Source organism: Cucurbita pepo, chromosome LG02 (assembly GCF_002806865.2).
Source record: "Cucurbita pepo subsp. pepo cultivar mu-cu-16 chromosome LG02, ASM280686v2, whole genome shotgun sequence".
NCBI lineage: Eukaryota > Viridiplantae > Streptophyta > Magnoliopsida > Cucurbitales > Cucurbitaceae > Cucurbita > Cucurbita pepo.
The window spans coordinates 2339191-2354633 of NC_036639.1; the positions used below are offsets into that span (position 1 = coordinate 2339191).

At 33.8% G+C, this 15443-nt stretch overlaps 3 protein-coding genes across 3 annotated transcripts in view; 2 read left to right on the forward strand and 1 right to left on the reverse strand.

Annotated features, from left to right (window-relative positions):
* Window positions 1–1140: 1140 nt before the first annotated feature.
* Window positions 1141–8780, forward strand: LOC111788134 (potassium channel KAT3-like). The gene is made up of 13 exons (XM_023668351.1): window positions 1141–1339; window positions 2245–2460; window positions 2576–2737; window positions 2843–2900; window positions 3003–3320; window positions 4301–4540; window positions 4752–4850; window positions 4925–4957; window positions 5239–5424; window positions 5607–5684; window positions 7366–7429; window positions 7979–8131; window positions 8447–8780. Exons 1-13 carry the CDS (start codon window positions 1170–1172, stop codon window positions 8548–8550), a joined length of 1881 nt encoding a protein of 626 aa, XP_023524119.1. The 5' UTR covers window positions 1141–1169; the 3' UTR covers window positions 8551–8780.
* Window positions 4468–10796, reverse strand: LOC111788313. The gene is made up of 6 exons (XM_023668641.1): window positions 10758–10796; window positions 10492–10633; window positions 9463–9514; window positions 8707–8853; window positions 4652–4755; window positions 4468–4557 (listed from the first exon to the last, which is right to left on the reverse strand). The coding sequence occupies exons 2-6, from the start codon at window positions 10613–10615 to the stop codon at window positions 4502–4504; spliced, it is 483 nt and encodes a 160-aa protein (XP_023524409.1). The 5' UTR covers window positions 10616–10633; window positions 10758–10796; the 3' UTR covers window positions 4468–4501.
* Window positions 10797–14940: 4144 nt separating this feature from the next.
* Window positions 14941–15443, forward strand: part of LOC111788202 — a 2817-nt gene continuing 2314 nt past the window's right edge. The window contains exon 1 of the mRNA XM_023668470.1: window positions 14941–15272. The gene's annotated coding sequence lies outside the window, so the exon portion shown is untranslated. The remainder of the gene's footprint in view (window positions 15273–15443) is intronic.

Sequence of the window (15443 nt, forward strand, 5' to 3'; positions counted from 1 at the left end):
TTTTTTTTTTTTTTTTTTTTTTTTTTTTTTCTTCTAATAAAGCGGAGGAATATAAAATAAAAAACTATAAATTTAGAATATAACAAACAGAATACGAATATAGTAAAAGGCGTGGTCAAATGAGGAACCTTAACACGAACAAACTTTAATTCCAAAATACCTAAATACCCCCCGGACTTGATTTTTACCAATATTTAGTTTGTAGGACACCTGAGGGTAGAATTGGAAAAGTTGTAAAATTCTGCTTCATGCAACAAATCTATACTATTTTTTATTTAATAAGAATAAGGTGACTAAATCTTAAATAAAGTTCACCATTCATTATGATTTATTTACTAATAGTAATTTCTCACCTCAATTCTCCCACTATTATTTCTTATGACATTATTTTTCACTCGAACATTTTTACATACCAACTTATTTACAATGTTACTGTAATTAAGTTAAAGGGAGTATGAACGTTCTTGTATATGCTTTAAAAAAATCATATTCACATGTGCATACCATCACGACAATTCACACGTTAATACAAAAACCAATCACATGAATATATATATATATATATCTAGCTGTAAACATTTAAAATAAGAATTAACCCATAATAAAATGTCGTACCTGGAATCCAAATTATATATATATATATATATATATATATATATAGCTCACACCGGCATAGGAGAATCAAGCGTCGGATGTTAAAAGGGATGTGCCGTTCTTAACACATCCTTAAACCGTTCTTTTTCCTTGTTGGAGTCCTGAAACTAAGAGCCAACTCTTCAACCACAATACACAAATATAATGTAAAAAAACAAAAAAAAAGAATCATAATTATTGATTGATTAAGTAATGATGAGCCATTCTTGAGTATAGGATTCACTCATGGAACAANAAAAAAAAAAAAAAAAAAAAAAAAAAAAAAAAAAGAGAGATTAAAAAGCTTACCTTTTATGTATAATTATCATGGAATTATCATTTTATTTACCGTACGGAGCCACTAATTCAACGAAAGCTCATGACGCCTTCCACTATAATTAATATAAATTGAGTGAACTCACGGAACTGCGGAAAAGTTACCTTTTTTTTGTATACAAAGTCTCAGGCGTGCATGGAAAATTACTCCCCTTTCCCCTCTTTCTCTGGATCATAGAATTTGCAGACGCTGAAGCACAATGTCGATGCCGTCGCCGTTGCCTTTTCTCATCCGGCGGCACTCAAGTGACGATTTAAAGAACTTGACGTCGGTTTCCAGCAGCCTCTTGCCCGCGTTTGGAACGGTTGTGAATGGTGGATACACGCACCTGAATAAATTCGTGGTAGTTCCATATGACAGAAGATATCGGTAGGTTGAACATAATCGATCCTTTTCAATTCAATATGGCTAGATAAACAAGCAAGTTTATGCAAGTCTAAGAGGAATATGATTTAAATTTGAACATGAATTCAGAATTCACGGCATCCCCATTTAAGATAATACAATGATAACATCTGTGCCCCCCTGTTTAATCTAATCTTAGTGCTTAGTGTTCTCCTAATAGATATAAGCCTACCAGTTTCGTTCATGTTCATAACTTATAATGGTTTTCTCACTTCCCATATATGGAGAAGTATTTTGAATTTGAATCCATCGTGTGTTCGAGAGTTGAGAATTGTTGGGAGGGAGTCCACGTTGGCTAATTTAGGGAATGATTATAAATTTATAAGTAAGGATTACATCTCCATTGGTACGAGGTGTTTTCGGGAAGCCCAAAGCAAAGTCATGAGAACTTATGCTTAAAGTGGACAAATCATACCATTGTAGAAATCCGTGATTCCTAACATGGTATTAGAGCCATGCTCTTAAATTAGTGTCGAACAAAAGGGTGTACTTTGTTCGAGGACTCCAGAGAAGGAGTTGAACCTTGATTAAAGGGAGACGACTCGAGGGCTCTATAGGCCTTAGGGGAGGCTCTATAGTGTACTTTGTTCGAGGGGAAAATTGTTGAGGATTGTTGAGAGGGAGTCTTACGTTGACTAATTTAGGAAATGATGTGATACCATTATAGTCTCGTTGAATTTCATTAGCCGTGCAGATCATTTATATTTGATTAGAAGTATGATATGAAGGTGTATGAGAAAATTGATATCTACAGTTTAACTTTGAAAAAAGTAGTGTGAAGAAAGAATTGTCTTACTTGATTTTGACGAGAAAAAGGAGCGGACCACTTCCGTTGAGCATTTTGGAGTATGAATGATGATGCAATGCAGGTGGTGGCAAACTTTCCTGGTGGTGTTAGTGGTGTACTCTGCGTGGGCATCTCCCTTTGAGCTTGCCTTCAAGAAAGTGGCAACTGGGTCTCTTTTACCCGTTGATCTGTTGGTGGATGCATTCTTTGCCCTTGATATCGTGTTGACCTTCTTCGTCGCTTACTTGGATAAATCCACCTATCTCCTCGTTGACGATCATAAGAAGATAGCTGTACGGTATGTTAATTTCTTTACCCATTCTAAATATATGCAGTGTGAAATGAGTTACTGAAGTAAATTTAAAATCTACAGAACAGGTATTAGAATTATAGAAAATTATGTGTTGTGACAGTTACCTTACAAGCCTGTGGTTCCCCATGGACGTAGCCTCCACTCTTCCATTACAGGCAATACACAGAATTTTGACTGGAAAGATGTACCGCAGTGAGGCCTTCGGTTTCCTCAATTTACTTCGGTTCTGGCGACTAAGGCGTGTTGGTGAGCTCTTCACAAGGTAATTATAGTAAAAGTAATTATTCCAAATGCATGCTGGCTGCTACATATGCAACTAAAAGGACTTGGCTAGTTCAGTTCATGGATAATCTGACACTGAATCCAGGTTGGAGAAAGACATACGCTTTAGTTACTTCTTAACAAGACTCGTCAAACTAATTTGTGTAAGACATCTTTCCTGGGATAACAAACTTATACATGTAACGTTCTACTCTCAGTCCACTACTTAGATTGAAGTATACCTTTGGGTTGATCTCCAATGACAGGTTACACTGTTGGCAGTTCATTCAGCTGGTTGTTTCTACTATTGGCTAGCAGTTCATCATAAAGAACCAGGAAATACATGGATTGGAGTTGAAGTTGAAGATTTTGAGAACAGGAATATCTGGGTTGGGTACACGTATTCGATATATTGGTCCATTGTCACACTTACTACTGTCGGTTATGGCGACTTGCATGCAGTTAATTTAGGTGAGAAGATTTTTAGCATCTGCTACATGCTATTCAACATTGGCCTCACATCTTATTTGATCGGAAACATGACAAATCTCATTGTTCATGGTGCTGTCCGAACATATATCATGGTAATTTATCCTTCTGCTCTATACACTCACTCTACAGCTACATCAACCAGTCTATCATAGTAAACATAAAATTTGTGGCAAGTCTGTTGAGGATTGTTGGGAGGAAGTCCCATGTTGGTTAATTTAGAGAATAATCATGGGTTTATAAGTAAGGAATACATCTTGAGACCTTTTGGGAAAATCAAAAGCAAAACCATGAGAGCTTATGCTCAAAGTCGACAATATCATACCATTATGGAGAGTCGTGATTCCTAACATGGTATCAAAGTCATGCCCTTAACTTAGTCATATCAATAGAATCCTCAAATGTCGAACAAAGAAGTTGTGAGCCTCGAAGGTGTAGTCAAAAGTGACTCAAGTGTCGAACAAAAGGTGTACTTTGTTCGAGGATTTCAGAGAAGGAGTTGAGTCTCGATTAAGGGGAGGTTGTTCGTGGGCTCCATAGGCTTCAGGGGAGGCTCTATAGTGTACTTTGTTCGAGGGGAGAATTGTTGAGGATTGTTGAGAGGGAATCCCACATTGGCTAATTTAGGGAATGATCATGGGTTTATAAGTAAGGAATACTTCTCCATTGATATGAGGCCTTTTGGGGGACCTCAAAGCAAAGCCATGAGAGCTTATACTCCAAGTGGACAATATCATACCATTGTGGTATCTATCCTTCCTAACGAAGTCTGGCAGTCTAAGATGAAAATCCTACCACAAGAATCTTGCCATGTAAATAAGTCCAAGTTTTGGTAATCATCAATGATTTGGAAAACAAATCATAGTATCAATGGAAAACACAAATTTAAACCAAACATTACCAAGTTTCATACTTTTTACATATGCTAGAAGCAATAAGCCAATGATCGACTCCTTTTACTATTTTGTCTTAGAATTTACACGGAGTACAATAACATCTGTTAGTATTATCTCTCATTCTAATCTATCTTTGAACATTACACTTCATAACAAACAAATATACTATCACCTATCAGAGGGATTCCATAAATGAGATTCTGCGTTATGGAAGCAAGAATAGACTGCCAGAAGGCTTGAAAGATCAAATGTTGGCGCACATGCAGCTCAAGTTCAAGACAGCAGAGTTGAAGCAAGAAGAGGTGTTGGAGGATTTACCTAAAGCGATCAGATCCAGTATTGCCCAGCACCTTTTCGGACAAACAGTTGAGAGTGCATACTTATTCAAGGGGATCTCTGAAGATCTCATCGTTCAATTGGTAAAAGAACTTTTTCCCTGCTCAAGAGAATGATTTCATAAAAAAGAGCATTAAAACAGACTCCCAAGTCATGCAGCATGATGTAAAAAAGTAAAACTTTGAAGCATTTACCTTCACCATGTAACAGAAGAATGTCTGGAAGATATCCCCAGCCACTAAAACTTGTTGCTATTCTCAGTTTCTCCTGATGGCCAATTATATATTTGTACAGGTATCTGCGATGAAAGCAGAGTACTTTCCACCTAAAGTTGATATCATAATACAAAACGAGATACCAACAGATTTCTACATTTTGGTGTCTGGATCAGTGGTATGTAAAATCTCGTCTTTTTCGATGTGATGTTATCTTGGAATCAAATCTAAACTACACTTGTGAAAATGCAGGATATGATATCGTACAAGAATGGAAATGAACAGGTAACATAGAGTACTTCATTGTTGAGTTCAAAGGTTATTGCCTATTTCTCTGCTTTATATCCTGCAAGAAATTAACCAGTCATGCCCAAATTACATATTCTGACAAGGTAAAGTTAGATGATGAAGAATTTATGATAGTATTAGGGAAATAAACCTATCCCGACCTAAGCATTCTTCCTAGACAAACACTCTCAACAAAACAAGGAAGACTTACAGTGACAACTAAATGAACCTGATTTTTCTCCTCTTTTTAACAATTTTTTTAATGAATGGATTTTCAGGTTTTGGCAAATCTGGAATCTCCACAGATGGCAGGGGAAATTGCTGTGATGTTGAATATTCCACAGCCATTTACAGTGAGAACTAAAAGACTCTCCCAAGTCATCAGGATCAGTCACCATCATTTTAAGCAAATTTTACAATCAAACAATGAAGATGGAAAAATCCTTCTCTCCAACTTCACTGAGGTTAGAAAAATGCATCGGTAATACAAGTATTATCAGCTAAGCAAATTATGTCAGAATCCTTTGAGATTAAAGATACACCATCAAGATAGTAACTGGATAAACTTGCGGTTTATAATCTTAAAAAACCCTCTGTTGTTTAGTATGCACATTTTTTTATGCTGACTTTTGCACTGCATTATCAGCACTTGAAGGGGTTAAAAAGGGGGGAGCAAAACGAAATACCCTACTTTGCAGAATTTCTGGAAGACATAAATACAGAGGTACTATCTTATATCTCATAGTGAATAGTGTACTACAATTTGGACGTACTTGTTTTGTTGACTATTCCAAATTAGCAGTTAGTGTAAACCAGATATCAAAAGCCTTGTTGTTTTGAGTAAGAAGTGTACAGGAGAAGGGATGATTACAGAATCCTGTACACTTCTGTAATCAGATATCACCTGCAGAATCCTTCTTACTGGTATGAAGTGTAATAAGCACCTGCAGAATGTGCATACTAAACAGACAGGAGAAAGAAGTGACAATTATTTACTGAGAATGGATGCAGGTGCTTATTACTGGTATCAACCGAAACAACAAAATATAATAGTTGTCTATTTTCTCATATTCACAATAATTATGAAGGATCTTTCTGAAGTCGAAGAACGACCTAATGCATAAAAGGAAAAAACTTACCCAAACAATTACAATATATTTACAGCTAATAATTATAATTAAGGAAAATATCAAAAACATATTACTGCACTCCCCTCAAATTGGTTTGAAGATATCTTCTTTTGCCAGCTTGTGGATCAACTTGTCAAATCATTGCCTTGGAGGTCCCTTAGTTAACATATCAGCAATTTGCTATGTTGTAGGAAGCTAAGTATTACATATCACTCTAGTATCAATCTTCTCCTTCATGAAGTGTTTATCAACTTTTATATGTTTTGTCCTATCATAAAGGGGTGAATTGTGAGCTATGGAGATGAGTGCCTTATTGTCACAATAAACACGCATAAGCACCCTCTCAAATCTTCCAATAGTTTTTTTATCCAAATATCTTCACAAATGTCATGAGCTAAAGCCCTGAATTATGCTTCAACGCTACTTCTAACTACCACACTTTATGTTTTACTTTACCAGGTAAATAGATTCCCTCCAACAAAGGAGCAATAACTAGAATTAGATCTTTTATTTGTGGTGCTACCTGCCCAATCAACATCAGTGTATTTTTCAACCTATAGGTGATCATATTTCCTAAAAATTATGTCCTTTCCTGAAATTCTTTCCAAATATCTAAGGATCTTGTAAACTATATCAAAGTGAGTTGGCCCTGGGGCATACATGAATTGTCTTACCAATTAGTCGTTGGTCTAGGTCATGTAGTCGTTGGTTATAGGTTGCAGGTCCTTGGTCACTAACAAAGATTAGCTGCAAGGTCTCGTGGTTGGAATCACTATTCCTGAGTCTGAGTGGAACAGTGGTAGACTCCAAAGCAAAGCACGATGATGGTGATTGGTAGCTAGGGTTAGGGTTAGAATATTTTTAGGGTTTTATTGTTTGCTCAAATACTTAACAGAAACAATTAAAAAGTCTAGTTGTCTATTTTCTTATATTCACAATAGTTGCAAGGGACCTCTCTTAGAAAGACCTAAAAGGAAAAAACTTACACAAATAATGACAATACAATAATGCCTAATAAACAACATTTACAAACCAGGGATTTATACAAAAATTAATCTCGCATTCATGATTTAAGAGGGGATCGAATTGAAAGCTCAGGTTCACCTATCTAAAGGATCAGAATTTGCTTTGTTCATAAAGTAGTGAAATCCTCATGAGTAAATCTGCAGTTTTTTCAAGCTTAAAAATCAGACTTCCAAATATAATCTATACAAGTGAGAACTAGATTCGAGGAAAATGTTTATGCATTTGGTGATGATATGTTTTGCTTTGCAGCGTACAGAGCCAAATGAGAAACAAAATCAAAGAGTACCTTATCATGGTGATCAAAAAATGGAAGGTAAGTAGATTGTGCAATGCCATTGACAGTTATAACATTATTTTCGTACTATATTATCCAAGAGAACATGCATAACGTGGATAAATGATTCCTTCGTTGCAAGTTGATTCATCAAGACATCATGTGTACAAGAACTATTCAAGTAAACTATACTGAATTTTGTCAGAAGAATATACATTCGCCTCTTTAAAAACAGAGCATGCTAAATGCTTCTCGATAGTTATGGTTAAAGCATTTAAAGTTTTTCCTTTACCGTAGATGATAAACTATGAAAATCCAGCATTTAATCTTGGATCACTTTGGTCAACAGACTCATGCTATCAACTTGCTTCAGAAAAAAGCACACTTCCTAGATTTTTTTATTCTCAATCAAGTTACTCTTATTCGAGGAACTTGGATATCATATCTTTTCAAATGTTGCTTGAGACCATCTGCATCATAGAACTTCATGTAAAAGTTTACTAGGGAAATTGTGCTTGGATAAGCATATCAAAGATTGTACAACAAATTAAAACTTCATATAGGTCAATTCACACAATTATGTTACAGGAAGACCAAAAGCATCGAAACAATTTCCACCTACAAATTCCATCAGGGTGATAATCCACGGGCACCATCCAGATGAAAGTACAGAAGACGGCAACAGTATGGGAAAACTGATACTTCTGCCTAAGTCAATTGAAGAACTTTTCGGATTGGCAGGTATTTTAATTAGATTTGTGTAACTTATGATTTACTTAGGGGAGGAGACGGTGAAATAAGAAATTTAGGTAAATTACTAAGTTTTCATGTCTGACAAAGAAGACAGTTTAAATATAACTCTTACCACGAACTAGTTATCATGGTTCGAATGTAAGTTATACTATAAAGTTCAGGATCAAACAGAACAAATCAAAGTTGAAATTTTACTTGAAAAATATATAGAGTTTGTCTTTCATGTACTCGATGTACTTTTTCAATGTCAATATAGATGACGTTTGTTAAATTAGAATATAACTGATTAACAACGAATTGCAGGGAAAAGATTTGGCAAGAGAGGGAGCTCAATTCTCATGGCTGATGGCTCTAAAATAGAGGACTTGAATGTTTTAAGAGAGGGTGATCATTTATTCTTTGTTTGAAGACAAAATTCATATCTGCTTGGTTTTTACATGACCCAAGGCCTAAATGATGACGTGGTATTCGACTATCAAGAAACAAGTGATGAGTCACGGTGTACATACATAAAAGGGATACGTATTGGCTGAAATGTGCAGAAACTTTGAGAGAAATCTTACAGCGTTCCCCCTCCGTTGTTGAGCATGTCTAAAACAGTGTAAGCAGCTTGTTGAAATTGTTGTTTCTCTTCCTCTAGGACTCTCGAGAGCAGAACGCCTGCACTTTTCCATGTCTTCAAATATTCCAGCAGTGTTCGATCAATTTCACTGAAAACAGTTAATTACGAGAAGACTAAAGCAGCATTAGAACGTAGACGTACTATTATTAAGTTTTATGCAATTAAGTTGAGTGTCGTTAGGAGAGAAGATTCAGAAAATAATGGGCAAAAGAGGAATGGGAAGATAAATGGTATTGGTGGGCGACAAAGAACAGATAATTTCACCAAACTAGAATATATTTAAATTTGGCGACTGGGAGAACGCTCTATTATGAAGACGGAAGAGAGGAAAATAAAACTACTTTTCGAACATATCATTAAATTGGCTACGCATGTAAAAATAGTCATCTTTCGCTGGCACAAAGTTCTTAATAGAATTTATTGAAAGCATGCAGTAGAATCTAAACATGTCATCATACAATTTGCATTCCCTCGACCTCATGTAATATTTTGAAGAGTGCATGCTTTTTAAATCCTTTATATGAAAATTTTAAAATTTCATTGTCAATATAAGGATGATATCAATTCATTTATTAGTAATGAATAAACCAGAATCATCAAGTTCGCGTGTAGGTAATCTTTTCTCTCCCCTCTATCAGCTTGTCAGTTAACATTACCCACAAATTTTTTTTCAGAAAAAGAAGAAAGTAAAACAAACCTGATCATTCTAAGCATGTTCTCCATAGCACCTTGGGCCTGTTGTGATATATCTGCGCGCATATAAAAATTAGATCCAGCGTTCTCAAATCAAACAACATAGAATAGGGCGTGATCGACGCTTCAACAGGAAATGAAAGTAAGAATTTTTTTTTTTTGATTTAGTGTTAAAAGCTAGCACGTCTTTGTTTGAACTGGTATTGCTTGTTTCGACTTTCGAGGCTCCAAAGTTTTCATTGGTTTCGGCTATTATATGTCTCTCTCCAAAACCGATCTAATTACGAGAGTACATTTGGTCTGGTATGCTTTATAAGCCTATAAATTCGCAGAGGTACAGCCTTTCTCCGAATACAACCACCTCAAAGCTAGAGAACTAATTCAAAGAACTTCTCATTCCAGGATTACCGAACTTAAATGTTACAGATAAATGAAGCAAAACAATCAAATAAAAGATGCACTACACGTATAAATGGAGGGAGAATCATAAGATACGTAAACTGGCCATTTCTGAAAACAATTCACGACTCGAGTAATGTAGAGAGTTAGAACACTATACAATCTCTTAATAAATTTTGGATAAGGCAAACTAAAGTTTAAGAATACAAATACCTCCTTGCCTTAAAAAAGTACAAACTCGTGCTGCTCATTTGTTCAATAATTGTCTAAAACAAACAACGCTGCCTGTTTTGGATTTGAGTTACACGAATCCACAGTATCATAAGCAGAAAAATTAACCTAATCAGGTATCCAGTCAATCCTGCGCCGAACATTATCAAATGCAATCGAGACAAAGTTTCATCGGCTATCTAGAACTTAATCTGAAAGCACTTCTAACTTCTTTAAGAAAAGTAGTAAACCATTAACAATGTCCACTTTTAACAACAGTTGCTAGAAAATCTAATGAATAACCTCGCTAAACAATGTCAGGCAGGCAGATATTCATTGCGAGAAAGCTAGTAGTTCGCGTTTTTTGCGCGCCTTTTGAATGTGTGCGTTAAAGAGAGATAGAAAGAAAAACGAAGAAGCGTACCGTAGACCAGAACTGAGAGCTGCGATTCAGATTCCGGCAACGAAATAGACCGATCGTCGGGTTTTGATTCGGAAGTCGCCATCGCAGAGATGCCGGAACAAGATGAACGAAGGAGTTCCATCATCGTTTGCGCGGGTAGGAACTACATATATAATTTTTCAAATCAATTTTTAATTTAAAAAAATTAAAATTAAAAAATATATATATATATATATAATATAAAGTAGGGCAGGGCTAAGAAATTTGCTTTACGCTATCTAAAACACCTAGTATCAATGGAAATAGCATTCTTGATTATAAACCCATGATCATTCCTTAAATTAGTCGATGTAGGACTTTCATCTAATAACTTAATCGATCGATATAATTGACACAGTTGATTGTGAAATATAAATGGAAGATATAATTTTTTTTTTGGCAAGAGAGATAATTTTTTTTCACGACCGTTACAAACTTAATCTCTTTGATCGTAGTTTAAGGGACTGTTGTCAATCACTAGTAAAAGTAACCGTTGCATGCTATCCATAAAGTAAAAACGCTAAAAACAAATCATAAAGTCAAACACGAAAAGAAAATGCTTTAACTGATTGGGACGTTAAAGCAGTAGAAAAGCAGCCAAAATCACGCATTAACTAAAACGTGACAAGATTCCCGAGACATAAGTAGGAGGTGATGTCCGTGATTATAAGTTTTATCATTTTTAAAATAAAACGTGNAAAAAAAAAAAAAAAAAAAAAAAAAAAAAAAAAAAAAAAAAAAAAACCTACCATAAAAGTGCCCATAGATTTCTAATGAAATTAACTCGTTATTTTCGTGCCCACCGACTGAAAACGTCACGTCATCTTATTTCAATTTTCATCGTTGAGAATTTTTTTATTTATTTTCGTGCGGACTCAATTATGTGCCAAAAAGTTTTTTCCTGTAATTATTATAAAAAAAATGTAAAATATCATAATAATTCAATAATATTTTATAAACAAAAATATAATACTGAGATTGGAGAGGAAACGAAACATTTCTTACAAGAATGTGGGAGCCTCTCACTAATAGACACGTTTTAAAACCGTGAGATCGACGATGATGCAGAGTAAAACGGACGATATATTTTAAAAACTCAAATACACGTTTTTAAACCGTGAGATCGACGACGGGCGGGGTGAAAATTAGACAAGATCCGTTTAGCTAATAAGAAAAATCTCTCCCCACTTACTTTTACAATTTTTTTTACTGCTGGTCCCTCAAAACTCGACTTAGTAAGTTAAATGGACGTTACTGTAAATGCATCAAAATTCCCACCCCATATGGTAAAAAAACTAAAATAAATAAGTAATTTTTAAAAAATTTAAATACATAAAATAAAATAGGGTAAAAACAAAATAAAAATTTTTAAAGCTAAAATAAATAAATCTTACCATTTAAAAAACTAAACAAGCTATTTAATTTTTTTAATTTAATCAGTAAAATAGGGAATAAAAGGTTAAATTTAATTAATTAAATAAGAGAATTATGATAAAAAAAAAAAAAAAAAAACAAGCTATTATTTATACGTTGCCGCACGTACATACTATTATTATATATTATAATTATTTTAAATAAATAACGAATCATAAAAGGAGGGAGCTCTTTTAGCACACACTTAGCCCTAAAACCAAGACTAATTGAATTAATATAATAAATTCCATTATTAATTTTTTAAAAATTAAAAAAATTATTAATATGATGGGAATTTTTGGGTACTTGTGTGAATTGTGATCACTGCGAAACGTGTTGTTCTCAGTGGAATAGCGTTGGATCCTTTTTCCATTCTCATCGAACGGAACAACCAGGGTTTCCTATTTTATTTTATTTTATTTTATTATTTTAATTTAAACCCTATTTGTCATAATGATGATCATAAAATTGTTTTTCAATTATTAAATTGGGAATTTAGTGTATTAATTATGATTGTAATTCATCAACTTTTTTTTAAAGTTGTATCCACGTGGAAAATAAAATAAAAAATGGGATTTTATTGTTCTTTTAATATATATTTTTAATTTAATGACCTAAATTGATGCACGAACTCGATCATGATTTCGAGCTAGTTAAATTTTCGGGTCGAGAAACAAAGTAGTGTCGAGTAAAAGTAGAGTAAAATTACGTACTTATATGCAAAATGAGTTCCATTTTAACTATATCTAATATAACAATGAAAATTTTTATACGATGAAAAACAAACAGCTCGACTTGACTAGGACTAGACTTTATATGCTGAGTTTATTAGAGGTTTCGAAACTACTACGAGTAGCTCGGAATGTCCACATGCCACGTGTTTCTCCATAAGATGGTCGATAAGCTCGAATTTTCTGCCCATAACACTAATATATTTATTTGGTAAAAAACACTTTAAAAAAATAATGTATTCTCTAAATTTTATTACCATGATGGTTAAATTACCATTTTAACCTCCAGTCCATTCCCTTAATATTTAATATATAATTTTAAGAAATTAACTAGTCAAAATACTTAATTTATTGTTAATTATTCAACAAACATTTAAATATCTTTTAATTACATATAAAATTATTATTATTATTTCACTAATTTAAAATTTTAATAAATAAAATTAGATATTTAAAATGACATTTATTAAAATAAAATGAAATTTAATATTCCAACACCAAANGACAAAAAAAAAAAAGAAATTCATTCAAATTAAAAGAAGAAAAAAACCTCCAGCGTTCCCTCTTTTTCAGGCAACCTTTCGGTCGTTCAACTCCACGGCTCCACCTGGACTCGACACGTGGGCTTCAGATGAGTGCTGGGCCCCACTTCAACGGAGCTTTTCTTACAGTACACGGTACGATAAAAAAAAGGGTACAGAAACGAACCGGTCCAAGAAGACCGGTTTAGTAGTATGTAGTAAGAGAATCTTGCATTCACAGCCGTTGGATTTCGTGGGGATCCACAAATCTGACAGGCACGTGTCAAAATCAGGCGGTTGGGATCGAGAATGAGGAAAGCTGAGTCACGCAAAACGACAAACAAGGCAGTTCCGAAAAGTGAGTTATAAAAGCTAAGGGAGTGAGAGAGGGCTTTTGAGCGTCTGATCACAGTAAGTTAATTAAGACATGGTGACGTGGCAACTTTATTTTCTAAGGACAGAATGGACCACATAATTATTAGTTAACGGTTGATAGACGCCACTTAACTGCCGTTAATATTTAACGGAAACCATTGGTTCCTGGGACAGACGATGTTTTGGAAATTTCGAGGTTCTTCTTAAATCTTTAAATCGTTTTCGTACAATTTTATTAGTTTTTATAAGTGATTTAAATATGAAATTAATATTTTTTTTTATTTTAAAATTTTAAAATTAGTTTAAAAAATATATAATGAACTTAAATATTAGAATTAAAAAAGAATTGACTGTAACTTTAAAAAATAATATAAAAATATTAATGATTTTTTCAAATAATAATCAAATTTATGGGACAGAATGATTATTTCACGTGTAAATATACTAAAAAAATAATAATTTTACGAATATAAATTGCATAATTTAATTTCCGTTTTTTATTTATAAATTAGGGATTAATTTACGTGCTGGTAATGGAATTTTGAGAGTGAGGGTAAATTTGTAATAATGAGTTATTGTAAGGGGCAAATTTGTACTTAAATTTACTAAAATGGATGTTTCGTCCTCTCCACATTATGTACCACATTTTACTGAAAATGCAAATATTATTATATTAAAAAAAAAAAACAGAAAAAAACAATTTAAACGGAAATTGTGTACGTCACGGCGGTTTAAGGAAAAGCTAAAATTTCATGTTTGTTTTATTTTTTATATATTAATTTATTCTAGTCCTTATATTTTTAAATAATATTAATTAATTTTTTAATTTTTTTTTTTTAATTTTTTAAAAAACTATATGGTAAATTAATAGCTAGAAAAAACACCAGTTTCAAAAAATAAAAAATAAAAATTGAATAGTTATCGGATGGTTAATCCCGAATGCAATGTTCCTTGTCGAGACCTTCAAGAACGACGAGTTGACGACTAGCTAGGGTTCAACAGCTTCATCTCGGTTTAATGAATCCCAAATCCCCTGCTTATTACATCGTGTTTTGTAACAGTGTGAAGTCATCATTAACATATATTATCTGTTTTGGTTCATTATGTATTACACTCTTATAAGGAATGTTCCGTTCTCTTTTCCAGTAAGACAACTGTTACCATTTCAAAAGATATGTAGTGGGACCCACCCGACGACGATTGGGATGGGGACCACGGTTGTAATTATTGAATTAAAAAAAATAAAAAAAAAAAAGGGAAAAAAAAAGGTGGAAGGGGGAGTTGGGGGTAACAATAATGCATCCGAGACAATTCTGTGGGCAAATTTAAAGTGGGGTGTCATACGCTGCAAATGACACTGTATTTCTAGAGAGAGAAATTTTGTGTTTTTATTTTTTTTTATTATTTATTTTTTATTTTTTTAATTCGAGAATTTTGTAGAGAGAGAAAGTTTGAATGCTTGTGAGTGAGCTGTGCGAGAGAGGAAGAGTATTTCACAAGCTCACTGCCTTCGCTGATTTTGAGGCATTCCATTCCACTGAGAGAGGGAGAGGGAGAGGGAGAGAGAGAGAGAGAGAGAGAGAGGGAAGAAATTGGGGAGCAAGTTTCTCTCTTCCCCCCATTCATATTTTCAATTTCTTCTTCTTGTTCTTCTTCTTCTTGATTCTGCATTTTGGTGCTCGGATTTCTTCCTAGAATCTTCTTCCGTTGCGGAGGAGAGGAGGTGAGCTTTGAACTCCTCCCTTCTTCAATTGCGTTGTTTCCTTTTCTTTTTTCTTGCGATCGTTTTGATGCATTTTGGTATTTTTTTATTCTTTTTTTTTTTGGTGTTGTTGTTCTTGATCTTTTTTTTTTTTTTTTTTTTTTTTTTTTTTTTTTTTTTTTTTTTTTTTTT

What these genes read in the sequence shown, in the direction of transcription:
- LOC111788134 (XM_023668351.1), top strand. Translation starts at nt 1,170, where the DNA reads ATGTCGATGCCGTCGCCGTTGCCTTTTCTCATCCGGCGGCACTCAAGT. An exon ending in CCATATGACAGAAGATATCG is followed by an intron (nt 1,340 to 2,244) that starts GTAGGTTGAACA and finishes GATGCAATGCAG; the next exon opens with GTGGTGGCAAACTTTCCTGG. An exon ending in CATAAGAAGATAGCTGTACG is followed by an intron (nt 2,461 to 2,575) that starts GTATGTTAATTT and finishes GTGTTGTGACAG; the next exon opens with TTACCTTACAAGCCTGTGGT.
- LOC111788313 (XM_023668641.1), bottom strand. Translation starts at nt 10,615, where the DNA reads ATGATGGAACTCCTTCGTTCATCTTGTTCCGGCATCTCTGCGATGGCG. An exon ending in AACAACGGAGGGGGAACGCT is followed by an intron (nt 4,756 to 8,706) that starts GTAAGATTTCTC and finishes CTTTCATCGCAG; the next exon opens with ATACCTGTACAAATATATAA. An exon ending in TCTTCTGTTACATGGTGAAG is followed by an intron (nt 4,558 to 4,651) that starts GTAAATGCTTCA and finishes TCTCTTGAGCAG; the next exon opens with GGAAAAAGTTCTTTTACCAA.